Source organism: Colossoma macropomum, unplaced genomic scaffold (genome assembly GCF_904425465.1).
Source record: "Colossoma macropomum unplaced genomic scaffold, Colossoma_macropomum, whole genome shotgun sequence".
NCBI classification, from domain to species: Eukaryota; Metazoa; Chordata; class Actinopteri; order Characiformes; family Serrasalmidae; genus Colossoma; species Colossoma macropomum.
In genome coordinates this window covers 60280511-60308000 of record NW_023494792.1, presented here as the reverse complement: position 1 = coordinate 60308000, position 27490 = coordinate 60280511, and the positions used below count along the sequence as shown (strand labels likewise).

At 39.0% G+C, this 27490-nt stretch overlaps 1 protein-coding gene across 2 annotated transcripts; it reads right to left on the bottom strand.

Annotated features, from left to right (window-relative positions):
* On the bottom strand, nucleotides 1-27239 carry bcat1 (branched chain amino-acid transaminase 1, cytosolic). Of its 2 annotated transcripts, none has more exons than XM_036577713.1 (11): nucleotides 26922-27239; nucleotides 25328-25384; nucleotides 18655-18855; nucleotides 16311-16421; nucleotides 14975-15094; nucleotides 13875-14035; nucleotides 11505-11647; nucleotides 10019-10104; nucleotides 9150-9290; nucleotides 4716-4790; nucleotides 1-870 (listed from the first exon to the last, which is right to left on the bottom strand). In XM_036577713.1, the coding sequence occupies exons 1-11, from the start codon at nucleotides 26994-26996 to the stop codon at nucleotides 832-834; spliced, it is 1209 nt and encodes a 402-aa protein (XP_036433606.1). In that variant the 5' UTR covers nucleotides 26997-27239; the 3' UTR covers nucleotides 1-831. The 2 variants fall into 2 exon arrangements, with proteins under 2 accessions (XP_036433606.1, XP_036433607.1); XM_036577714.1 differs by lacking the exon at nucleotides 26922-27239 and adding an exon at nucleotides 26582-26608.
* Nucleotides 27240-27490: the final 251 nt, after the last annotated feature.

Below are 27490 nucleotides of genomic sequence, written 5' to 3'. Positions count from 1 at the left end.
TTTAGTTACATTTAGGGAATCGTATGCCTTCAAAGAGGGACAATTATTTACTATCGCCCACCCCTAATTCTTCAGTGATATGAAGCTAAAGTCGGCTATTCGCCAGCTTCTTGTTTGAATTTTCTCGTTCCGCCTTAAATGCAGCAGCAGTTATGTTCAGGCGTAACTACTGTACCATTTAAGGTGAAACGGGAAATTTATCTAGCTAGCTACCGAGACATCAGCATTCTACTTGCACAACCATCTTGCACTCTGTTTGGAGTGAGTCTTTGAAAAACCTCAGTTTGAAGGGTCATGTAGCCCTAACACTTCGCCCTACCCCTCTATCTCAACAAAAATCGGGACATCCTACCCCTAAATGTGAACGTGCAAAACAGAGGGCTAAGGGCTAAGTGGCAGGGGCAAGAGGTGAAATGGGATTGGGCCCAAGTCTACATTAGAGGCCTAACATTTTTTTTACTGAGTATTATTCAGTATATCTGGTGTGATGTGTCATTGCATTATAATCATTTTAAGCTGGAATGATTTTACAAGGCTAAATATCTCACATATGCGTCATGGCAATATTCACACGTGTATGTGTGAAGAGCAAGAGAGGGTACGCAGCAGAAGGTTTAATGTCTGAGGGCGTATGGGACTGTAAAAGGTTTGGGAACCACTGGTCTAAAACATTATATATGGGCACAATAAGTCTGCATGTCAGCAGGTCTGGAGAGGACTGGAGATTTAGACTGGGCACATGTGTGTACGTGATAAAGTGTGCTTGTGTGTATGTGTACGTGCGCATTAGTCTATGTTGGTTCATCGAGTCTCTAAAACATCAAGGCTCGTCTACACAAGGATGGCCCAGTCGCTTGGAGTCCGCCCATACTGCAAAAGAGAGAAAAGCAAATGTAGGAGGTCAGAGGTGACAGTTCCACACCCACAGCAGCCACAACACAACCAGAATGAAGCCGCCACAACCGAATATCCATAAGCAGATCTGTGAACTCGACTGCAAGACAATTCAAAACAAAATGTTCCCCCGTCCATGACAGCCATAGAGACAAATCCAATTATTTGTGTCTCATGTTGCAAATTTGTTCTAATGGACGAAATGGGAGAATAAATAAGCGCCTGGGTAAAGAAACAAAAGGACGCGATTTCTAATTAACATGAAAGAGAAACGGAGGGACGTGTTAGTAAACCCATCTTTCATCCCTCCATTGCAGCCTCGCAACCGACGCATTTGTTTGTGCCCAATGTTGTGCTCCAGTGGGACACATGCTTCCATTGCACCAACAAATTAAATGTCAACAGATTTAACATCGCCTCGCACTTTTTTCCTCTTGCTTCCTTATGCATTTTGTCGATTTTATTGTTCATTAAGCTTTTTTTTCTGCATCGTGCAACTCTCAAGCGGCTTTATTTGTCACGTCTTGGCTTTGAAGATCACAAAAGGCTGGGACAATAATTAGGTTTAGTGTAATTACGGGGAGAGCGTAATGAGTGCTTTCAGGAGAGATGTCTGGCCCTATCTGCTCGCTGCCTCTCTATGGGTAACCATTAATCCCACATTAGCCCCGCGCTGTCAGCCTCATGACCAGAGACAGAGCGAGAGAGAGGGGGAGAAGGAGAGATTAAGACGTAGAGGGGGAGTAACGGGGAAAAAAAGAGATACATAAAGATATCATAGTCACAGGCCGCTCACACTGCTCTGCACTGGCCCAAATGTTCACAAAGAGAATGAGATGCCTTATCATTGTTCATAGCTGGCATATAATTACAATAAATATTACCTATCTGATAACAACTTGCCTCATATAAGTGCTTCAATCGCACAAATATTTAACAGAAAGGACCTGATCATGTAATCGTGAAGTTCCCCCTTTTCAAATAAGACCACATGCACAGCTGGGACCCCCAACATGCATCTCAGCTGTAGGGCACTGTCAGTAAGAAAATTATTGGCATAGTTTGTTCTATGGGAAATGGACCAGTTATTACAGCTTTGAGTTTTGTCAAATTAATGAAACAGAGCTGCAAAAAACGGCCACAGAGTTAAAACCCTCCACCTGTTCCCTGGATCCAATTCCAACAGCTTTTTTCAAATACGCTTTTGACAGCATGAGATGTGATGGCAGCATGCTCCTTTATAAACAGTTGCCTTTGTAGATTCACTTGAATGCATGGTTATCAAACCTTTTCTTACAAAAAAATCAAATAAATAAATAGAAGTTGGCTTCAATTTTGAGCACCTCTTGCCTTGATTCCAGTCCTCCTGCCTCTAAGCAAGATTTTAGAAAAAAAAAAACACATGAAAAAAGTCCATGCAAAAAACAGCAGTACACTAGTTTTACATGACAGCTCTAGAAAATTGTAAACGACCCATGACTGAGTACTGAGAATGGACACAACTGAAAACTGAGCTGGTCTCTCTGGAACAATTCTGAATGTTCGTTATTGATGCCAAAGAGCGTGTAGGAAAATGACAGGCCTACTCTTAATCTACGGCTAAACTATTTACTATACACTGTAATTTCGACAATAATAATTTCAGAACAATAGTCAACCATTATTGTCTTACTATTACAAATAACCGAAAGAACAGATATCTCTGCTGTGGGGTGATAAACCACCATATTATTTAGAGAACTTCACGACAAGGAAAGGAACACAGCGAGTGAATATTGGAAGCCATGCAAAGCAATGCTTCTTTTAAAGAACTACCTTCACAGGTTGTATGTAATGTTAACAACCCTTGCAATCCTTGAATAAAAGTCACTAAGCTGTAGGTGATAAGAATAAACATCAACCCTTTTTAGAGTTACAGCTTTATGTCTTAGCTGGTCAGATAAAGCACTGCTTTTGCATGAATCACTGAATGTGCGTACTCAATACTCAATAATCCAATTATAATCGGATTTCTGCAGTTATTTGATTATCCAAATGGTCATGTAAACAGCACACTCTGATTTCTTAGATCGGAGTAAGGTCTAGAAATTCGATTAAGAAATCTGAGGCTGGATTTTAGCTCAGTAATCAGATTTCTGAGTGCATGTGAACTCTTACTCTGATTTCTTTCGGATTTCTCAGTCTGAGTATGTGCGAAAACAGACTGCAGTACCGGAAATAACCGAACACGTTCCTGACGAAGTGAAGGATTTAAATATTCTTCATCTTCTAGATGATGTATGTTCACATTTTCAGGTAAAGGTGTTGCAATGTTTCAAAAAAAAAAAAAGCCACAGCATGAAGTTTGAGTTTTATCCTACATTTATGTCACATCTTCTGTGAATTTATTGGCTGGATGTAAAGCAGAAATCCGATTACTGTCTGACTCATGTAGAGCTGGAGTTTCCCCATTATCTGATTACTCAGGTGCATGTAAACTCGTTGATCGGATTACTGACTAAATCTAATGTTCTGCAGTTATCGGATTATTAAGTGCATGTAAACACAATCATTGTCTTGTAAGTAACATTAGACAACTACAGCTAATGATGCTTGCAAGCTAACTGGCTAACTCCAGCTGTATAAAATTAGCTTTAGTCGATACTAAATGTCAGAATATAACCTCTTCTGACTCAAAATTATGTACATCACCCGCATACTTTTACCTGACATTAAAATTACTTTTGAATGACCAACAACTTCAATTCTCTTTTATGTACAAAATGCACTTTTCTAACATTCGTCTCATGAAAACTTGACTATAAAACCAAAACATTCTGTTTTTCCGGTTATGCAGCATCATTTTGGGCAACAGCAGCCACTCACACACAAAGGGTATTTTTTGAGGCTTCTTTCAAGCAGAGAAGAATCATGTACAAAGTACTCCACTACAGGGGGGCCCATACTTCTGTGGCTTGAGATCTACTTTTTCTAGTGGACAGGTCATCGTGATCTACCTTAAAAAAATGGCCTCATCCTTTTTTAAAAGCTTTGAAACTCTTTTAACGCACTTCAGGGGCCTGTATTAATACTCAGCATTACAGGGCAAACAACTGAAAAATCACACTACCCTAATTCTAATGATTTGCACTGAATGGTGTCAGCCTGGTTTGTGTAGTCTGGACCACTTCCTGAGCTCACTTTTTGCTGGAAATTGGTCGTCGTAGTTTCTATGTATAGTTTGAAAATGCCTCTCAACGTTCCCCTTCTTTGGAAGTGCGATGGCTATTTGCAAATCAAGCAGATGCATTTGGAGTTTGACATCATAAAAAACTCCTCCTGCTTGGGAGGAAATTAGAATAAAGTGCAAAGTGACCCTCTTTTACGTACAGCGTTCCCTGACCCTCCATCTTTTTCTTTTAGAAGGGCCCCTATCCTTAAAGATAAGTTGGTGCACAGTCGGCTTGGAGCCACGTTTCAATAAAGGCTTTTTATACTTTTTCTAAGGACGGTGTGCCTGGGATTTCTTTGCTCTGGGATTTATTTTGCACATGCCTTGTGGATGCAGATGGATACTTTTTTGTTTTTTTTTGCCTCATGGAACCATTTATTTCATAGTATATTTTTTAATTTAGTGGATAAGTATTCTAAATGTATTCTCTTAAAATTTTTGAAGGTAACTGTATTCTGAATATTGCCTTTACAAAATGTAACTTGGACTGAGTACAGATACTTCATTTCTGTATTCTCAATATGTATTCTGAATATTTGTGTGCCATTACATCCCACACCACTGCAGCGTGAGTGTGTATGCCTGAGGTAATGCGTGTGTGTTGCCTCACCTGGATGTCCGTGAGCTCCTTTTGCAGTCTAGAGACAAGCGTTGAGCAGTTAACCTCACAGGGAATTTCAAGGTTCTATAGACGGATGAAAATGAAAGTAATTAACATTTACTATAGATACCAGTTTTAGCCAGTTAGTATAAACCAAGCTTCTGCACCAGTTTCAGGTGAAAAGACAATCAATTCTAGCCAAGTGTTACATACAAAGGCTAAATTGCAATTTATGCAGTTCTTATTCTAAATACAGATTTATAAAACTCAGGAGTAACTGTGCTACACAGTTATAAGGTCCTACTCATAAAGTAAACTATGGCAGTGATTACTGAGCTGGTCTCTCTTTTTAGTGCAGTGGAATGGAAACAATGGAAACTGACTTGTTAATAAATTAACACATATTAATGACTAACATTCAACACTTGTTTAGGAGCCAAAATGGACAAAGAAAACCAAAATTCAGAGCTGCGGATTCTAGGAAAAGACATAATAAAAGAAGTACGAGTGCCATTTAATAAAAATGCAGCCATAAATTTTAAAAAATGGTAAACAAATGCACCGATACCAACATGGTATTAAATGTAACAAGAAACACGAAGAAAACCTTAATATTGAATTCTGTAATGCTGAAATGGCTCGCTAGTAAGAACTCACCTGACTTGTACTCCTGCAACTGCAGTTTGCTTTTTAAATATATCACTTAAACAATTGAATGGGTTAACATGAGAATCTCTATTTCAATTCAAGATGCCAAGATGTGTTTATAAAACAATTTTCGATGCATTTCAATTTTTGAGTTCTATGGCTTATGTAATTTTTCCTTATGTCTTTTTTTCTGTATGTCATTTACAAGTGTAAAATTTTAATGTAGACTACCAGAAATGTTGGCCACTGATGAAATATATATAAAAAAAATAATAATAATTAAATAAGTAAACACCTGCCATGAAGCACTGTAAGAAAAAACAGATTAGCCTTTAGAAACCTAAAATTTTGGGGATTTTTTGGGGTATTTTGGGTCAATTACAATTGCAATTGCAATTATAAAGTATTTACATGTGACAGTCACACGTGCCATATGTTGGTATTTTCAAGAGACCCCGGGCTACTCAGATATGCCATTGTTTGACATGTAAATTCTAACCGAAATTTGATATCTTTATGAATTTGGGTCATTTTTGATCAAAAATTTACCTAGCGCCTACAAAATTTTGTATTTTTAAAATTTTTGTATTTTTAATTTTAATTAAAGAGATCTTGAAAACTAGTGGAATTTTAGTTATCTTTTCAGAAACTGTTAGTCTGGAGTGTCTCTGAGCTGAAAGTGCAATAATTTTGATAGTGATTCATTCTATTGGTTATAACGAGTAAAAATAAACAATCAGCATAAGGCAGACATAATTTTTATTGATTTAACATCAGGATTTTAGGTGATTGACGTCATGCTTGCTAGTTAGGGGCGGGTCTGCTGAATGTCCTGATATGTGGATCATGTTTGTACCTTAAACCGTTCTGAAGTTATGAAGACTAGAAGTGACCTACCGTTTTGGTCCTAAGGGTTAAAACAGATGTCCAAACCACAAAGTAAAGAATGGGATAAATATACTATGGCATGTGCCCATCCCCTGGGCCCCGATGACGGCTCTCACGGCAGTCATCAAGGCCCAGGGGATGGACGCATGCCATATATACATTTAAAGTTCTGTAATATAATCATAAACATGCATACATAGCAGTGTTTAGTGTATAAAATTCTACTTTATAAGAAGCTTTTTACTCAAATAACACTGTTAAAGTATTGCTAACTTTCAGAATGAAGTTTTCAGTGTTATGTTAGCGCCAAGCTAACACTGCTGCACTTTTAATGCTAATGGTTTTAATACTAATTATAACAGTTCCTGCCTAAATGTTGGCATTTCAAGCAGACCAGACATTCAGGTATCATATATTTTTCACGTTTACAGTTAATCCTCAAATAAGTTCTTAAAGCCTAAAAAAACTTGAGCCCAACTCTGAAAATAACTGGATTAGCCTGTTAGCAAATTGCCAAAGTAGGTGTTAAACAAAGTAAAATTATTACATATAGTCATGTTTACTATTGTTTCAGTAAAAAATTATGACCATAAGAAAGCAATCACTAGAACAGTGATTGAGCCCCTGTTGAGCCCCCTCAATTGTTTGACCGGTATGACATTTTTCATGAAATTTATGTTTTCGAAATGCTAACTTATTCCTTAAGAATTCAAATTAGCAAATTCTGTCAGATTTGGTCTAAGTGGCTAGTATATATAAGACCCCGGCGACCAGAACTTATGTAGGTTTTTATGGCCTACTTTTTTATTTCCTCTCCTCTCAGTTAAAGAATACGCTTCCCTTTTTGTAATGTAAACAGTTTTTGAAGGAGCTAATTTGAAGGGAAAATCAGAAATTTTCATGTTTTAGTTGGTAAAACCACCCCCTCTGCTTTTTTAAAAAAATAAATAAATAAATAATTTATTTATTTATTTATTTTCCTTCTTTCTTTTCCTCTTCCTTTATAATGATTATCGATAACTGTGGTGCTAATTGAAGTACTGTTACAATTGTTTGATATAATGTGAACTTATAATGAGTAATTTACAGTGAATGATATAATGTGTATTTTTTTGTTTTTTTTTCAGAAGACTTTCTCCAATAAAAAGAAAATTACAAAAAAAAATATGACCAATATATGACAGCATACATATAAAATGCGAGATGCTGCATTTTTGTTCCTCCAAATCTTTACAGACAGAATCGAGATGCGCCTAAAATGGGCTGTTTTTCCTGTTTTCTCCTACTTTTCCTACAGTGCATGTGCACGATTTGTTGACGACTTGCATGTGTGACAAACATGTCTGATGTATGGCACTATAGAAAAGATTAAATCAGCTAATGACCAGGGAAATTTACCATTGGACCAGATCAGGTAGTTCAGTTTATTGCAGGGCAGTGTTCTGTTATGAATTCCAGCACATGCAAATGATGGAAAAGTGCGGTAGCGTCACATATCACGCAAACGGCAAAACAAGCCGGTAATCCTCGTTTATGAATGAGAAAATGTGCTCCTGGAATGTTGTTTGCTCTTAACACCACAGTAAATTTGGCAGTGATCAAGGGTATTAATAAGGAGTTTGTCCTCCCTTTGCTGCAGTAACAGCCTCTACTCTTCTGCATGGAATTTTCTCAGTCTCTTAATGCTATTAAATTAGCATAATTCAGCGTAAGTGTCCCAAAAGTGTGTAATTAAGCGACATTCTTTAACAATGGCAGCAGTCATAGTGGCTAGACGGAGGCAATGACCTCGAGCTGGAAAAATATTTACCAACAGCATAACACTATTTCAACTGTCAGGGCCAGGAGGGCGTATGCGAGAACTTACTGTGCAAAATGTGCATGTTGTTATTTCCTAAATTCTGTTTTTGGACCAGAGAGGACCAAGAATTACACTCCAATGGAATGTGTTGGTGGGGAAGAACTGCCGTATCTACTAAAAGCTTGCGTGCGCTGGTTTATAAGCCTTTTTGCACACAGGTTGGCCCTTCATAAATATGCATTTTGTGGCATTTTTTAAAAGCGACTAAGTAATTAAGGCAATGCATTAAAGAAAATACATATTTTTTTGAGTAGACATACTTGAAATTATAATATTTTCACCTAACACATTTGAACAAAAATTATATTTACATTTCTCCTCATGATCTGAAAAGTCATTGTTTTGTTTGTGTGGGACGCTGTCACACCTCTCCCCGGCTCCGCTGAAACCACTGCTCCTCAATAGGTCGTGAACTCCAACTCCCAGAATCCTCTGGGAGGTCACCTGACTCCAGACTCAGTACCATCCACCTCTCCACACTCTGCACCCCCTGATTACTGATTTCCACCACCTGTATCTCACCCCATATAACCTGTCTGTGTTCACACTCACATTGTGAAGTATTGTGTCAGCCTGCTGAGCATTACTGAGCTGCTGGTTTTCCTGGTTTGTATCTGCTTAGTTTTCTTGTTTATGACTTCTGCCTGACCCCTTTTGACTCGTTTTGCCTGCTTCTTGTCTGTACATGCTCGTTAGCTTGTGTTTGACCTTAGCTTGTTTTTGGATTCCGTTATTGCAGGGGTGTCCAGTCTTACCTGAAAAAGTGCCGGTGTGGCTTCAGGTTTTGCAGGAGCTCACCTCATCAGTTGTTTGATTATGTCCTGAGCTTGTTGATGGGTTTATTATTTCAGTACTTCACAAGCTCATAGCAATTATTAGGTGGCCCTGTGTGCAGTCTGGACCCCCCTAGCGAACGGAACTTTAACTTCAGGTGCATTATCTATGCATGTTATGCCTTCACAAAAGAACACTTAGCACTGCAATGTCTAATGTACACTGAATCTGTGTGGAAGACATTAACTGCAGAAGCAGCACCCTAAGCTCACCTCTCCCTGGTACAGCACCCTGCCCACCGGACTGACCACACATGCTGTCCCTGAGCCAAACATCTCCTTCAACCGGTTCTCCTTCAGAGCCAGGCGCAGATCAGCCATGGTCAAGTACCGCTCTGACACTTTAAATTCCCCCTATGGACAGGGATAATAAGGGCAAATCATGTATGTAGATGAGAATGACATGAATCCGAGGTCATACAGGTGTATGGAAAAGTTTGAGCATCCCAGTCAAAATACATTTTGCTGATTTAAATATGACATTTTCTGCAAATATTAGTGCACTATTTCTATTTATCTGCTGAGTATGTGGGGAAAAGAAAACAAAAATTTACCATAACAGGCCACATTTTATGTTTCTTTTTTTTGTCAAATGTTTAATTCACCAAATAAAAAGAGTAATTAAAATGTGCAGAAGTGTTTTCTGTGTAGATGATGTTAGAAAATCAACAAAATGTGTTATTTGACCAGAAGCAAACAGGACTTGTGTGAATACAAATGATGTTAGTGGCAGAACAGCTAGATTATAGTCTACTCGCGTATGAGGATTCTGAAGTGGCCATCGAGTTCTTGCCCTTTAGTAATTCTCCTACAGAAGAACTAGCAATTCTTATTGATGATGGTGTAGTGCAACTATGAAGAACATGGAACAGAATTATGGAAATGCTAAATTTTTGATCATGTCTTATCTACTGAAAATTGGATTATCAGATTTACAAATGGCACATAGCTTGAAGATCAGTTAATCTGCTAAATATCTCAGAGTTCTGATGTACATGAGCATAAGGGATGTAATTTCAGGCTTAATTAAGTCAGAAAAGAGTATAGCTGGTTTGCTCCCGTGGTTAAGCCCATTTTTTTACCCATTTGCGTGCAAGCTCCAGGATGCTCTGCCGTGTAATGCCCGGTAGTATGATCCCATCCAGAGGAGGTGTAGCAAGTTCTTCCTCTGAGCAGAGAAAAAAATGCAGATTTTCTGTGATGCAGCGTCTTATTTTATTTATAGCAAGTCAGAAACAGCTGAAACAACAGTTTTTAGCTCCAGTCGCCCTATAAAGCCAACTGTCTGTTAGTCATCCCACATTTAATTGCGAGGTTTTCAGCATCTCACTGTAGACTAAGCTAAGACTAAGCTCATATGAATTGACAAAATAGACATTTTTCAACACTTGGTATATTCTGGACTTTTGATAAATGTCCTTGATGAAGTTACTAACTTCTGTACTAAATGTACATGTAAAATTTTAGGGAAGCTTCACAACTTAGTTTTAAAATCATCCTACTGAAATACAACCAAGGCATTTTATCTTGATTTAGGGGTAAATTAATAGACATTATGAAAAAATCATGAAATTTTTGGTAACACTTTATTTGGAGTGGTCCTTTGTAGATGATTAATAAAATCATACCAGATTATCAGTAACACATCAGCAACATATCAGTGAAGTATTAGTAGTGAAGCATCTGAATACACTGAGGTAAATATCTCGTAGATGTTCTGTTGATTCATTACTTACATTAAGTAGATGTTTCGTTAATATGTTACTTCCATTACGCAAAACCTAACCTTACCAACCTTACCCAACACCTAACCCTCACCCTGGCCCTAATCCTAACCCTGACCTCAATGTCAACACAAAACCTAATCCTCACCCTGGTCCTAATCCTAAACCTAACCTTAACCTCAACCCAAAGCCTAATCGTAAGCCTCACCCTGGTCCTAATCCTAACCCTAACCTTAACCTTAACCCAAAGCCTAATCCTAACCCTCATAAGTTTTGATATTACTGTGAGTCTGTTGAGTGTTTGTTTCATCTAAAAGGACACTGAAAAATAAAGTGTCACCAAATTAGTGAAAAATACAAAACACTTGATCATGTCATTGAAGTAAGATGGGGCAGTGACTCATATGCCGGCACTGGACATTATTTTCTCTTTCATTATTTTTCTCAGCTTTTCTTATATTTGTTGACCACTAGAGGTCAGTGGTGCCCAGCCAAATGAAACCATCCTTTGATTACAACAACACTGGCCAACAGATTTTTAACACTGATTTTATTTATATATATATATATATATATATATATATATATATATATATATATATATATATATATATATATATATATATATAATTTTACAGTGTTATACAGTGTTTTTTACATTAGGCGTCCCCACCATTGGGAAGTAGCAGAACATATTTCATGGCACTCTTACAGAGATAGCCACCTACCATCCGTATGAGCCACTGTGTCAGTGTTTTTCTTAGACCTGCACTGCAAACAAAACACCAGATAAGAAGCCACCCAACACACATTAAGCTGGAGTTGGGTTTACAGCAAACATTACCTCCTTCCTCATTGACCCAGTAAAGAAACAGGTTCATTGTGCCGACCTCCGTGATTTGATGGTCATCCCCGTACAGCCACAGCACTTGCTGGCATCCGTAATCCACTGCCTCATACTGGGCATAAATAGAAGCACCATAGTTCCTGAAAATAAAGAGGCTTTGTATGCACTAGCACAGCATCCTCCATGACAAGTGCTTTGGTTCCATCATCAACTTCAGTGACTCTGCTGCTCCATTGCTTTGTAAATCTTTAAGAGGCTCTAACACATTTTAGCAGCCCTGCATGAAAGTTTCACCACAATTTCAATCTTTTACAAATGTTTAGTTACTTTGAGAATAATTTCTGGCTAAAGAGAATGTGTGCGTGTCCTGACTTTCAAAACAGGAGCAAACACTAAGTATTCTGGCACACAAGCAGTTGCGTACAAACACACTGTGTAGTGCCACGTTTTGTTCCATGTAGGTTCACCTTTATCCTAAATACCCCAAACGACCCTCAGGAACCTGATTATTGATTTTGCTGCTGGTTTTGTTTTTTTCTCTTGTGTAACCAACTTCTGACAGACTCATGGTCGATAAATGTGCTCATGTTTTAGGCATTTTTACATTTTGGAAGGATCAAAAACCACTGCAACTGTAGTCTTTTTACAGTACTAGAATTTCATAACTGTTTCTAAATAGTCCACATACTATTATGCACTGGTAACCCAGAAATACTGATGTAACTATCAAAACAGGGCAGTGAAGCTTAAGTTACTGCCATAAAATATAGATTTTTTTTGTATTTTTAAACCTGAGACCTTTAACCTTTTTCTTGCAACTCACTATTGTTGATGATAACATGTTATGTTGATATGTTCCAACACGTAATCTTAGATCGGCAGATACTGACCTTCTGCAAACACCTTCTGAGAGAGACTCTTTGTTATTCTGCGTCTAAACTGTGGAGCTCAGTTCACTTTTTATTAGACAGTCAAGCTCAGTGCTCACTTTTAAGAAGCATCTTGAAACGTCTCTCTTTATCTCAGCATTTAATTAAAACTCTACGTCTCGTGGTGTTTATCTTTTAATTTGTGTCATTTTCTTATATGATTCTAAATGAATACTTTCGGTTTCTTGTATTACTGTTAAGCTTCATCACCTGTCTGTAAAGCACTTTGAGCTGCCACTGGCATGAAAAGTGATATATAAATAAAATTATTAATATTATTATTAAATTATTATTATTATAAATTCTCAAATAAGGTAAAATGGGGTAATTTCTCTTAATTTCTTTTTTGACCAAATAATTGGGCCACATATCTTAAAACATTTACTGAGTGGTTATGCTTTGGCAAATTTTTAATTATCATCTGAATGACTGCTGTAACTTTTCAGAGGTCAGCTGATCTGTTTTTTGTTATTGGATAACAGTGTTCTATTCATTCATATTTAACCCTTGTGTGGTGTTGATGTGTTTGTTACTCAGTGGTCTGCTGGACCCACCACATTATTGTTTAATTAATTCAATACAGCCATAACAATTTATGTAAAAATACCAGATGTTTATAATATCACAAGTGTCCAGTGTAGGGTTCTCCTTTAGCAGCTGTAGCCAGTCAGCAGCCTGTCCATGTTGTCCACTCTCACACACACACACACACACACACACACACACACACACACTGTAAGTGAAGGACACAGCACCTCCACACTTTTACTCCCCGCGGGTTCAGCCCAACACCACATGTGTAATATAAATGTGTGGGGGGTGAACAGAGTGAAGACACTGAAAATGGGTTATTTTATATGTTCTTCACAGAAAATGAGCAAAGGCCAAGAATCTGAGGTTGGAATAATAATAAAATGCATATTTTTTCTTTTGGTAAACATTGAAAATGGGCCCCACAGACCTGAACACCACACAAGGGTTAAAAATCTAATCATTACGATTTTTAAAAGAAAATGTTCATTTTATGTGCCCCCATACTTTTGGAAGGGAAGTGTATTTGTTTGGCTTAACCGATGACCCCGCATGTCCTCAGTACTTTAAAGATCCCAAGATGTGGAAGATCAGAGGTCAGAACTCAGAGACTGCAACTCCTGACCATCAGTAACATATTGATCAAAAACAGAAAGTAAAAAACAAAACTGTAATGCTTGAGATTTTGTTTTTCTGTGTTCGCCAGAATGGAGCTTACAGATGGCTTATAAATTAAGCTGGGTTCAAATTCACTGGTTTAATCCCTAGCAGAGGCATTTAAGTTGCAACAGCGTTAGTGAGAGTTGAATCAGGATTTGGCACTTGTTATGGGGCAACATCTTTACAAAAAAATGGTCAAAGCAGTGAAGGCATTATGTTACTAAAGATTTTCCTCTCTCTTTCTCACCCTCCCATTTTGCAGTCTCCTGTTCCTCCTCTCCAGGCCCTGATGTATTTGGAGTCGGCCCACAGGGACACAGGTTTGGTTCCTGTGCTGAAGTATGAGCCGACAGGACTGAGGATCACAAACAGCAAAGCGCACGAGGGCTTCTTCACACCTAGTGACGGCTGCCAACACACAGAAACACAAACACACGATGCCCTTAAACACAAAATACAACATACACTGATTAGGCATAACATTATGACCACCTCCTTGTTTCTACGCTCATTGTCCATTTTATCAGCTCCACTTACTATATAGGTGCACTTTGTAGTTCTACAGTTACAGACTGTAGTCCATCTGTTTCTCTGCATACTTTGTTAGCCCCCTTTTACCCTGTTCTTCAGTGCTCAGGACCCCCATGGACCCTCACAGAACAAGTATTATTTGGGTGGTGGATCATTCTCAGCACTGCAGTAACACTGACGTGGTGGTGGTATGTTAGTGTGTGTTGTGCTGGTCTGAGTGGATCAGACACAGCAGTGCTGCTGGAGTATTTAAACACTGTGTCCACTCACTGTCCACTCTATTAGACACTCCTACCTTGTCAGTCCACCTTGTAGATGTAAAGTCAGAGACAATAGCTCATCTGCTGCTGCACAGTTTGTGTTGGTCATCCTCTAGTCCTTCATCAGTGGTCACAGGACGCTGCCCACAGGACGCTGTTGGCTGGATATTTTTGGTTCGTGGGCTATTCTCAGTCCAGCAGTGACACTGAGGTGTTTAAAAACTCCAGCAGCTGAGAATGATCCACCACCCAAATAGTACCTGCTCTGTGAGGGTCCATGGGGGTCCTGACCACTGAAGAACAGGGTAAAAGGGGGCTAACAAAGTATCAGAGAAACAGATGGACTACAGTCTGTAACTGTAGAACTACTAAGTGCACCTATATAGTAAGTGGAGCTGATAAAATGGACAATGAGTGTAGAAACAAGGAGGTGGTCATAATGTTATGCCTGATCGGTGTATAGGGAATAGGGATTTATTTATTTATTTATGCTGTATACTATTTGCATAACAAACCCAAACAAAGGCTGGCCTCATACAGAATGAGACGGACTCACCTCGTTCCCCACATAAGTGGGGCGAATATAAAGACTAGCGGAATCAGACTGAGGAACCCACTCCTGATCCACTTCTAACAGCTTCCTGATGCACTCCAGTAACTCAGCACCATCAAAACCCTGCAACACAGACAGACAAACGCACAGAGATAATATACTCGAGGAACACACTAAATGTATAGTAATTACATACCAAAGGTGCTTCATTTGACTGCGCTTCAGATCAAAGACCATGAAGCACACAGTTGTATGCAAAAGGGATGCCCCTTGGACGTCCCTGGTCAAATTACACATGTTGGTGAGTTTCTTAGAGAGAATAAGTTAACACACCCTCTATAGAGAATCTCTATAGAGATTATTTGCTCAAAGTAACATATTAGGGAAAAAATAAAACATAAAATGTGGCCTGTGGCAAAATTATGGCACATTTTATAGTTTATAGCTGCAATCCAAAGCCTAGGCTGCAGCCGAGGTAGGGAGGTTCCTCTGTAGGACTGTCCTATGAAGACTCAGCATTACCTTTTCTTTTTTCATTACCGCAATGATAATGCTAATTATCTATTAATTTATGAGATTTGCGTTGTTGTGCTGATGCCTGAGCTAACAATGGTGCATATTCACTGCTCCACCATTTACTTTAATCCTGTCTTAGACACTGATATCTGAAGCCTGTAAGAGACATTCAGATACCATATTCTTCACTACGTTATATAGTTTTATTGTGAAATCTGTGTTTACAGACTCCTCTAACAGCTGAGAACCGAGAGTGCAAAAGAAGAAAAAACAGCAAATAAAACAAGGAAGATTGCAAAGTCACTCACATGTGTAGCAAAGCTTTTTAATTATCTGAGTTAAGGCACAACTGAGTTTATGTACATCTAAAACTCTAAAAATACCACACTGATCACATTTTTACATCCATGAGCCTGACTTGAATATGTTTAGCTGCCTCTTATTTATTGTGTCAGTGCAAACGGCAGAAAAAAAACAGCTGTAGTTGCTGCTCCGCCTGTTTGTTTGCATCTCCCCAGTGTTGGAAAAAATCCTAGAGGAAATACTGGAATCCTTTAAAAAAGCCTACGCTGGTGTGGATTCATCACAATAATAATAGTAATGATAATAATTTTACATAGCGCCTTCCTCAAACTCCAGGACTGTTTACACCAACAAGAAAACTACTACTCAAACTGCTTGAGCGCTAACAGAACCACCTTGTGGATAATTCAGACTGCTAAATGTGAAGGAGCGAGTTCCCAAAAGCCTTTGTTCTGCGAGATTTTTGTCTAGCCAGGTCTAAATGTTCTGGAGGACAAAGTAAGAACCAAGCAGGACTCACAGGTAGACAGGCTCGGCGAGCAGACTTCAGCATGCGCTTCATGTTCAGCATGGGCCTAAAGAGGCGCACTCTGTTGTCCTGTCCCCGGTACGCCTTCAAGCCTTCAAACAGCTGGTGGTAAGAAAGATCACATCACACATGTGGTCACATGTGGCGGGAGAGATGAAATTAAGGTCTACGGTCTGTATTTGCTTTTGACACATTTGTACGCTGTAAATAAATAGCTTGTATTTTTAAATCTGCAGAGGTTATTGTGTAAAATGTTGACAATGCCAACTACATAAACCATCATGTATACTACACATAAAATGTACAAACCCATTTCCAAAAAAGTTGGGACACTGTGTCGAATGTAAATTAAAACAGAATGCAATGACGTGCAAAACAAGTAAAGCTTATTTTTAAAGGAAAATACTACAAAGACAACATACCAAATGTTGAAACTGAGAATTTTTTTTTTTAAATATTTGCCCATTTTGAATTAGATGCCAACAACACACACCAAAAAAGTTGGGACGGGGGCCTGTTTACCACTGTGTTTCATCACCTCTTCTTTTAACAACACTCTGTAAGTGTTTGGGAACTGAGGAGACACTGCTGTACTGATACGGGATTTCAGCTGCTCAACAGTTCAGGGTCTGATTTGCAGTATTTTTCATTTAATAATGTGCCAAATGTTTTCAGTGGATGGCAGGTCTGGACTGCAGGCAGGTCCGTTTAGCACCTGGAATCTTTTAATATGGAGCCACGCTGCTGTAATACATGCAGAATGTGGTTTGACGTTGTCTTGTTGAAATAATCAAGGCCTTCTCTGAAAAAGACATAGTCTAGATGGCAGCATTTGTTGCCAAAACATGTATCTATTGTTCAGCATTAATGGTGCCTTCATAGATGTGCACATCATCCATGCCATGTGCACTAAACCTAAACCCCCTATACCATCATGGCTTTTGAACTGTGTACTGATACCAAGCTGAGTGGTTTTTATCCCAGAGGACACAGTGTCCATGATTTCCAAAAAGAATTTCAGATTTTGATTTGTTGGACCACAAGACACTTTTCCACTTCACCTCAGTCCATTTTAAATGAGCTCTGGCCCAGCGAAGGTGGCAGTGTTTCTGGATCCTGTTTATATACGGTTTCTTCCTTGCATTTCAGAGTCTTAACTTGCATTTGTAGATGCAGCACTGAACTGTTTTCACAGACAGTGGTGAGAGAAAATATTCTCAATATATGTTATTTTCCCTTATGTTATTTTCTTAAGGTCTAAACCATTTTCACTGTAGAGAGCAAATGGCAGAGGTAGTGATAACTGTCACACTCTCACCTTGCCCCCTCCCTCCTTTGTTTGTATTTAAATGACCCTTCGTCTCACGACCTTAAGGTGATACTATCACCCCCCCCTTATCTCTGCCCCCTACATCTCTATTCATACCCCCCGTCTACAACCCCTCCTTACCCCTCCTCAAAGTCCTTTTGTTCCCCCTTCCCCCTCTTTAGTTTTTCAAAGTATATAAGGTCCTTCCAAAATATTCTTGTTAGACTGGACTGCAGACTGGACTAGACTAGACTGGTGACCAGACTGGTGACACACTGATAACCAAGCTGTGCCTGTGCATGATTGTCTGCATGCACGTGAATAAGACTAGACTTCTGATCCTGCTGATTGACTGCTGATCGACCACGCTGTACCCATACTCTGTATGTGGAAATAAACTCCAGTCAACGCCGAAGCTCCAGTCTCCTGACTCTTGGTGCTGAATTTCTAACAGTGGTTTTCAGAAGTGTTTCTGAGCCCATGCAGTGATTTCCACTACAGAATCATGTCTGTTTTTAATGCAGTGCTGCCTGAGGGCCCAAAGATCACGGCCAGCAAATACTGGTTTTTGGTCTTGTTCCTTCCGTACAGAGATTTCTCCAGATTCTCTGAATCTTTTAATGATATTATGTACTGTAGATGATGAAACACAAAAGTTCAGGTGTTTTTTAGCCTCTTGTTGCCCCGTTCCCAACTTTTTTGGAATGTGTTGTTGGCATCAAATTCAAAATGGGCAAATATTTTTCAAAAAACAATAAAATTTCTCAGTTTCAAAATTTGATATGTTGTCTTTGTGCTATGTTCAATGAAATCTAGGGTTTAAATGATTTGCATATCACTGCATTTTGTTTTTATTTACATTTTGCACAGCATCCCAACTGTAATAATAACATCTCCATTATTGTTATTTTCATCTTTCTATCTTTAAACACAGTAGGTGTCCTTTACATTGTGTGATAAAAATAATACTGAAATTATAGTGAAATTCAATTGAAATGTGTTACTCAGTGTTACTGGAGAACAGACCTGCACAGCGTAGTGCAGGGCCGAGCAGGCAGGATGGACGCTCAGGTTTCCAAAGGGCTGAATGTGAGGTTTTCCCCATCCTCCTTCGCTGCTCCACTCAATGACCAGCATGTGGTCAGTGAACACGGTGCCAAACTGCAGCCCCTCCAACTTTGGTTTGGGCTTTTGAGTCTCAGTCAGCTGGACCACTGTGTCTGCAGCCTGAGGGGAAAGAGGGGGAAGCACTTTAACTGTCTGAAAGTCTCTTTCAGTCTATCTAGGTAGAAACACTGTTACTACAGAGTGTAAAACTAACCCAAAGTGAGTTAGTGAGTAAAAGCGAAAAGGTACTGCCATTTCATAATAATTCAATAAATAAACTCATAGAAAAACACTGTGTAAAAAGCACTGATGTACAGTAAATGAAGTACATTTAATCAGTTACTTTCTGCCAATGGATAACAGATAAAATTGTGAGAAACCAAGTCAACCATGCACACAGTTGTACAATACCAACACCAGGCCTTTAAACTTGCTCTCTCTGCTGTCAATGCTTGAGATTAACAGCACACAGATTACAGCCTACCACAGCTCTGCATAATCCCAGATTACTGAGAGAAGGTGAGGCAATGTCATTTTTATAGCACAATAATTCTGCAATAAAATATATTTATAAAACATCATATCTCTGTTGTCGGAAGAAAACCTTGTACCTCCAAAATGGTAACTTTACAGGGAATGGAAATAACCTACGTTACATTTAATGTAAGTCAATGGAACCAGAATTTTTTCCAAGTCATTCTGGGCCGTTTCTTTTAGTCCATTCATTATGAAGTTTACACATAGTATAAAGGGCAACAGGCATTTTCAGATTAAGTCAAAAACTGGGAAACGAGGAAATACAAGATTTTCTTCCGACAGCAACGATATATAATGTTATATCCCATATATATATCATAATAATACAGTGATGTAAATGGAAAGTGAGTTTCTAGGCCAGAATTTCTGCCACATTTGAAAGAAATGATAACAACAAATAACAACATTTCCAAGCACAGAATCTGTGTTTTCCATTTTTCCATCAAGATTACAGTCAGAACTGGCTCATAATAAAATACTGTGATATTTCATCAGTATTTTGTCACACTTAGTCTCTGTAATCACATTCCCACAGTCTAAGTGTGACCACACAATATTGATTTCCAATATGCCACCTCCAGCTCAGCAACCTCCATTAATACATCAATATCCATGTGGCACCCTCTTGATTTCTTTCAGCGCTGGGATAAAGCCGACATCAACATCAGACACTCAAAATGATAGAAAAGGTTTAAAGAGGTCTGTTAGCTTTTTGAATCCAATATACAGTGACACAAAAGGACAGCTTATGCATTTGATACTGAATGACCACAGTCTGCTAGCACTGTCAGTGTAATGCATTTACTACAGTTACTCAAACCAATAATATACACAACAGGACAGTTTTTAAACACAAAAGCTTTTAAACACCTCAGTGTCACTGCTGGACTGAGAATAGTCCACCAACCAAACACACACAGCCAACTGCATCATGTGACCACTGATGAAGGACTGGAGGATGACCAACACAAACTGTGCAGCAGCAGCTGAACTATCGTCTCTGACTTCACATCTACAAGGTGGACTGACAAGGTAGGGGTGTCTAATAGAGTGGACAGTGAGTGGACACAGTGTTTAAATACTCCAGCAGCACTGCTGTGTCTGATCCACTCGTACCAGCACAACACACACTAACACACCACCACCACATCAGTGTTACTGCAGTGCTGAGAATGACCCACCACCCAAATAATACCTGCCCTGTGGGGGTCCTGACCACTGAAGAACAGGGTTACAAAGTATGAAGAGAAACAGATGGACTACAGTCTGTAACTGTAGAACTACAAAGTGTTCCTATATGGTCAGTGGAGATGATAAAATGGACAATGAGTGTAGAAACAAGGAGGTGTTCCTAATAAAGTACTTGGTGAGTGTAGCTGCAAACATACAGATGTTACATTTTCGTGTATAAAGTTACAGGGAAAGACTTTATAAGAAGAGCCAATCAAAAAACAGTTTACAATAGTGTTACTACTTGTACATGCTTTGTAGTATGTCCTTATTTTGAATGATGATATGTTATATACCAGTTAGGCCTGGGTGATGTAATCGGATATTGTCAATGATGGACAAGTAACCCAACAGCCTTGTCTAAAAGGGCACCAAACTTTTCAATAGCGTCAAACTGCAATGAAAGGCGTTTCCGTAAAACAAAAACGCCTATATCAGGAACGCCTGCTTATCATTCATTGGCCGATATGTCTGCAAAATGGCTTCTCTCATTGGTGGATACGACTCAAATAAAAATACATAAGTATTTGTAAAGACGTTACAAATACGAAATTAATATTGTTTCTACATATTTACGTGATGTTGGCATTTAAAAAACAAATATGCGCGAATGTATAGCTTCTGGTGATTTGTGATACGATGATAAAAATGATCGATCCACAAGGACACAGGAGTGAGTAGTATTCCGGCGCGCTCGGCATCTTCTCCATCACCAGTACAGCAACCGAGACCCCAACACCTTATGGCAGCCCCCCTACAGTTAGCACTTTATCCTCGAAATATCGCAAGTTTATTCTCATAACTTTGCGTCTTTATTTTTGAAATATTACGACTTTATTCTCAAAGTGTACTATTTTAATTTTTATTAACAGTGGCCCTAAACTGTCGTCATAGTTCTGTTTACTCAGCAACGTTACTGTGGCTTTTATTACTCCAAAGCCCACCTGCCCCTGACGTCACGCGAGGGGCGTTCCTGAGGGGCGTGTCTGCATCACATCAAATGGTGCTGCAATTAGACCCTCCTCAAACTTTTACATAAGACCGTAGAGACATTTTCACATATAGCAATATTCTGACAGACACAATGCACTATTAGTGTCTTTTTTAAAAACTCTCATCAAAAACTCCAGCTGCAATGATTTTTATTAAACTTTTCACTGCACTGTATCCAATAAAACAGGTTTAATTATGCTCTTTTTAATGAAACATGCAGGTGGTCATGGTTGGTATGGACGACATCCACAATATGCTCAGAGAAGCATATTATCACAATATCAAAATTTATCACGATAGAGTATTGTGTATGTATGGAAGTGCAATGTTTGCATTGCTGACTGTCGAGCGTCAGAACACACAGGCCAATAACCTACTAATCTGTGCTGTCTGACCTGTAGCCTCATAAGCTCTAACAACTCAATAGTCTTTAACTGCCTTACTATAAATACACTGGATCCAATCCTGCAATAGCCTGGCAGAAAGCAAACAGCCAGCGTATAGGCAGACCTGTACCGGTACCTCACACCAGTGTCTACTTACTGGTAGTGTGGTCTACAGCAATTCATCCTACTTGACTGTAATTGTGCAGGTCCTCTTTTTTCCTCCTAGATCAGGGGTCGGCAACCCAAACGCTAAGTAGAGCCATTCTGTCCTTTCAACAAAAGTCAAACTACCTTGGGAGCCACAACATTTATGTCCATTTTACCATCTTGGCTGTAAATATGTCTCAGCATGTGCTGATTTACTAGTAGAGGATAAAAAATAACGCATTTACTTTGCTCTGCTTTAAGCTTTAGCTCAGCTATAGCTGCTTTTCTCACATCTCCAGCAGGAAACTTTTCCGCAAAATTAAAATAGCTTCTTGTAAAAAGTCTTTCAACGTTCAACTTTTTTTCTGAGGCTGAAGTCGCTTCTCATTCACCAGCTTTTTGTTCAAGTTTTCCCATTCCACATTAATTTGTGCCTGAGGCGCCAGAATGTAACTGCTTCTCTATTTAAGGTGGAACAGGACAATTCAAATGAGAAACTGACTTCAGCTTTGCGACTTTTTAGTGTTTGACAGTTTCTCGATGCAGATTAAACGTGTCAGGAAACCAGCTCAGTGCTCATAAATGCAAATAAGTCGTCTCTAAATTATGGATGTTCGTCTTAAATCTTTCTCGTTGCCGTTTCGTTAGCTACTAGCTAGGCGAGATTGTTGTCTGTGTTGCTATGGTGACCAGCAGTCTGCACGCCAACCTTCAGGGTTAAAGGGTGAATTAGCAGTTCTACATTAACTCCAGCGTTTAAAACCATTTATTGTTAAACTGTGTTGAACGATCAGCAGAGCTTTATTTTACTGTAAAGGAGGATTATTTTATTTTTACCTAAAAATCTAATTTTGCTGTGGAGCCGCAACAGGACAGTAAAAGAGCCGCATTGCCCATCCCTGGGCTCGGTGTATGGATCAGATAGAATTTATATTCACTACTGTAGTCATTATCAAAGATTAATCATTACAACGCTCTAGTGGCTCTGAAACTTATGTCTAACTAAACATTTTGCCGAGCTTATTTCATTACGTTCATCCCAACTACACCTTGATCTAAAGGTGAACTTGATCCAAGTTGAACCTTGCGATTGCCCTGGATGACCATTAACCCTGCAGTCAGTCCAGCTTTATGATGGATGAAAAGCACAGTACAGAAAATTACTGTAAACTGTTTTTTTTTTTGGATCAGCTCTTCTCATATTGACTTTCCCTGTGACTCTATTTACTGAAATGTCACATCTGCAGTGTTTCCCACACATAAGCTATACTTAGGCACTGCCTCAAAGTATACTAATATATAATTTGTCTCACTGTAACGATTTTCAAAACATTTTACATTGTTACGACAAACAACAGCACACTGTGTAACATGAGACATAATATCCTCTGCTTTTGTTTCCACATTTCTTTGATTCAATGCTAATATACATCTTATTCATTTTTTACTCCAACCATACATGCCTTATTTAATTAAGTAAAAATAAAAAGTTAATTATTCATGATATATTGTTTATTATATCTAAAGTCTTATGCAAAAGTTTGGGAGTCAAATTACATGTTGATTTTGTAAGTGGAAATAAGTACACATCCAATACAGAGAACACATTTCTGCACATTTTCATGTGCAAATATATAATTTAATAAATATATTTACTGAATTTAACATTTTGGAAACATTATGTATGTTACGTTAATTTCTTTCCAATATGTTGAACTTGGCAAATAAATAGAGATTGTGCACAATATATTGCTGGAAAATACCCTATAAAGGATGTGTTAACTTATCTTGACTTGGAAAATCAACAAAACAGAGTACGTATTCAAATCTACATGTATATAAAAATACATCTATATATATATATATATATATATATATATATATATATATATATATATATAGATAGATAGATAGATAGATAATATTGTAAATCGTGGCAAAATGCTATATTGTTAAATTAAATTCCATTTTATTACATTTTTATTTCAACATGGCTATTTATCGCTGTTGTCGGAAGAAAACCTTGTATCTCCATTTTTGACATAATTCGAAAATACCCATTACCCTCTACATTGTAAGTTAATGTCATTATGAATGGACTAAAAGAAATGACCAAATATGATTTGGAAAAAAGTCTGGTTCCATTGACTTACAGTAAAAGTAAAGTAGGTGTTTTCCTTCTCCTGTAAAATTCCCATTTTGGAGATACGAGGTTTTCCTCCGACTACAGCGTTATATTTATATTTACATATACTGACCCCTTTTTAAAGCATCCCTTTAATATTCAAACTAAAGAATGTAAGCATAATTCTTAATTCATGTACACGCCCCTCTTACTCCTAACTCATTATTCATCTGCACACCCCCTTATTTTGTTTCTTGAGCTCTGTAATTTGATGACAGTAGGCTAAAGTTAACTCCCACCCCCAAGCTAACCTGGCAATTAGAGGCACATATCATAATGCCTGAGGAGACAAAAACTTATCCAAGAGTTTTTAAGCTTTTGCATATGAATGTATATCTGTACATTACATATGTATCTATCACAATACAACCCTATACAGTCATTCACTGCCGAGGAAACAGGATGGGAGGCATGGCTTTGCATAATGACTTGTGACTGCGCATTCCTACAGACTACCCAGATAGTGTGACAAAGGTGATGTGAAAGCTGTCGCTTCCTGTCCTCTAATCACATACCTGAGTCACAGAGAGGGAGGGAGGGAGAACACAGAGAGGAAGCTTGATTGACAGGGCTTACAGAGATCTTAGAAAGTGGACTCTCTGTATACTCAACCCAGGACCTTTAGCCAGAGACCAGGTCCCTACAAACTGAAAGGTGGGGTGTGCATTTCAGGAATGGAACCCAAAATCCCAACCCCATAAAAAAAACTCACAGGTGGACTTTCTCACAATATGGCATCTTAAAGATCTCCTCGAAGAATCCTGTCTCGCTGCCGTCAGCGTTTCCTGCAGGAGGACGTTTAGGTTTGGATGCAGTGAGGAGCGGGAAACTAACAGGGAACCCCTTGTGTTCACTGGAGAGGAGGGTCATTTTTCATCATTTGGGTACACCGCTGAAACGTCAAAATGATGCCGCTGCAGGCAAGTACTGATACTTATCAACACTGTAAACTCAGTTATCAGTTTTTACGATATCAATATTATGTTGTTTGAATGCAACACGGGCACATCCTAGAAGAAAGTGATCTTGTTTGAAAGCAATGGAATAACTTCTAGAGCTCTTCTAGTACAGGATGGCACTTACAGTGTAGAAAACACATGGAATAGGATGTTACCTTAAAACTGGGGATGCTGTTGGACACATCATTGCATGTGAGGTCCTCCTCTTCACCCTGGAAAGAAAGAAACTCAAATTCAACACTTTTTTTCCACACTGTGAGGCGCAGACTCTCTCCACATTCAACGTGGCACTATTCACAGCTATTTACAAGGCTTGACTTCAAATAATTAATGCAAGAACATGTATGGTTATTTTAAAGCAGTACCGCTGAGAGCGTAATGGACACTGAAATGTACTGTACACGTATCGTTTTCCAGTAATGAAAGCACACTCTGTGTCTTCTAACGTTAAAAATAGCCTATGTTGGCTGCATCTCCTCTCTAGCATAACATTATCCTCACAATGAGTGGAATGGTGCATGAAACTACAGCTTTTACAGGAAAACTCCACTGACTTTTTCAAAGTTTCTGTATAATTAAATGGGTAATACAGCAACAAAATCATCCAGAGTGGTTTGGTGTGAAACGCTCCGTTGTAGAGAAACTTGCTGACCCAGAAATGTTCACAGCGGTGGTGAGAGGAACCAGACGTCCACCTCTAAAAGCTCCCTCACAGAAAGTTACTACATGAAATGGTTACGAATTCACTGCCTGATGTCTAAGATATTGTTTTATGACAGTTCTAAAGTGAAGTTTTGTCTTCAAATATTTTAATTTAATTTATATTTTGTAATTTAATCAATTTATTTTAATCCATTCTTGGTGGAGGATCCATGCAGGGCATTGTAATGCAAATTACCCAAAAAAAAACGTATTTTTTCCAAATTTTCCACTATTCTAACATTATCAAGATCACATATAAAAACTCAGAATACACATTTAGGTTCACTGATTATTCTGGATAGCCAATAAAATGGCTATATACTTGTATTGTAGACACCAGGACGCCTGGTTCCTATCACCACCACTGTAAAGAAATATGAGTCTACAGTGAACCGTCACACACCAAACCTCTCTGAATGACCCCGTTTACATCTCAGGGGCTGAGTTATTCAGAAATTTTGGAAAAATGGTGTAATTTCTCTTTGATGGACGTTGAAATCTGTCCACGTAACGTACTGAACTGAACTGCACTCAAGCAGTGTGTTCTAACAGCGTTAAAAATAGCCTAACTAGGTTGGTTCTCCTCACTAGCATAACGTTAACATTACAGTGAGTGGAATAACGTGAAAAATATAGCTTCCTAACCTATTTAACGGTCTTTTCTATCTATATGATGCCTCTAGATGAACACCACGTGGGTACATCACCTCGCAAGACATCCGAAGGTCTTTTGTGAGGTAAAAAAAAATCGAAATGTGTGGAAAACAAGCGGCTAAACGCGGCGCAGGCTAACGTAACGTAACCGAAATACAGAGCCGAAAGATTCAGACACCGCACATTATTTTACACACAAAAACGGTCAGAGAGAAAAGAAGGGTTCCCGGCCTCACTGAGGACAGTGTTGGGACACAAACACGCCGGGAAAGCTTTCACTAATCCGCCTAATCTCGAAGGTAAAAGCGCCGGCGTTCTGTGAGGCAAAGCCGCCGACCGTTATGTTTGCTACGAGCGGTATTTATATGAAGAGAGCGGCGCGAGCTTTTTTACCTCGAGACGTGGCGCGCGCGCGGCTGCTGCGGAGCGCGCTGGAGCTGCTGCTGCTGCTGCTGCTGCACTCGCCATTGCTGAAACAGAGAGAGAGAGAGGGAGAGAGAGAGAGACAGAGGGAGAGAGCGCTGTAGCTAAAGCGCCTTTTACTGTTTACAGATTAAACATTATCAACCTCAGCGCTGCATTCTTAGGAGTTTTGTGGCAGGAATGCTTCCTAAACGGATAACAGAGCTGTGAAGTAACGAAAAGGGGCGTGTAGGCTAGAAGTTCGCTTCTTATTCGCCAGCGTTTCGCTCGAACTCTCCCGTTCCACCTTAAACGGTGCAGCAGTTACATTCCTGCGGCCGAGGCCCCCGAATGCCGCTGCTGCGGCATTTAAGGTGGAACGGGAACACTCGAACAAGAACTTCGTCCTCGTCGCGTAACCCTTGTTTAGTGATAAATTAAATATTCATAATTATTCATATCAACGTTTCTTCCATCCACACCCCCCCAACGTGTCTACTACATGCATTCCATCTGTGTTTAATTTTAGTCACGTGTTCTTATGCAATCCTTCAATACAT

What these genes read in the sequence shown, in the direction of transcription:
- bcat1 (XM_036577713.1), bottom strand. Translation starts at nt 26,996, where the DNA reads ATGGCGAGTGCAGCAGCAGCAGCAGCAGCAGCTCCAGCGCGCTCCGCA. An exon ending in CCCTGCACTACGCTGTGCAG is followed by an intron (nt 16,422 to 18,654) that starts GTCTGTTCTCCA and finishes TCTTACCACCAG; the next exon opens with CTGTTTGAAGGCTTGAAGGC. An exon ending in GGGTGCTGTACCAGGGAGAG is followed by an intron (nt 4,791 to 9,149) that starts GTGAGCTTAGGG and finishes ATCCGTCTATAG; the next exon opens with AACCTTGAAATTCCCTGTGA.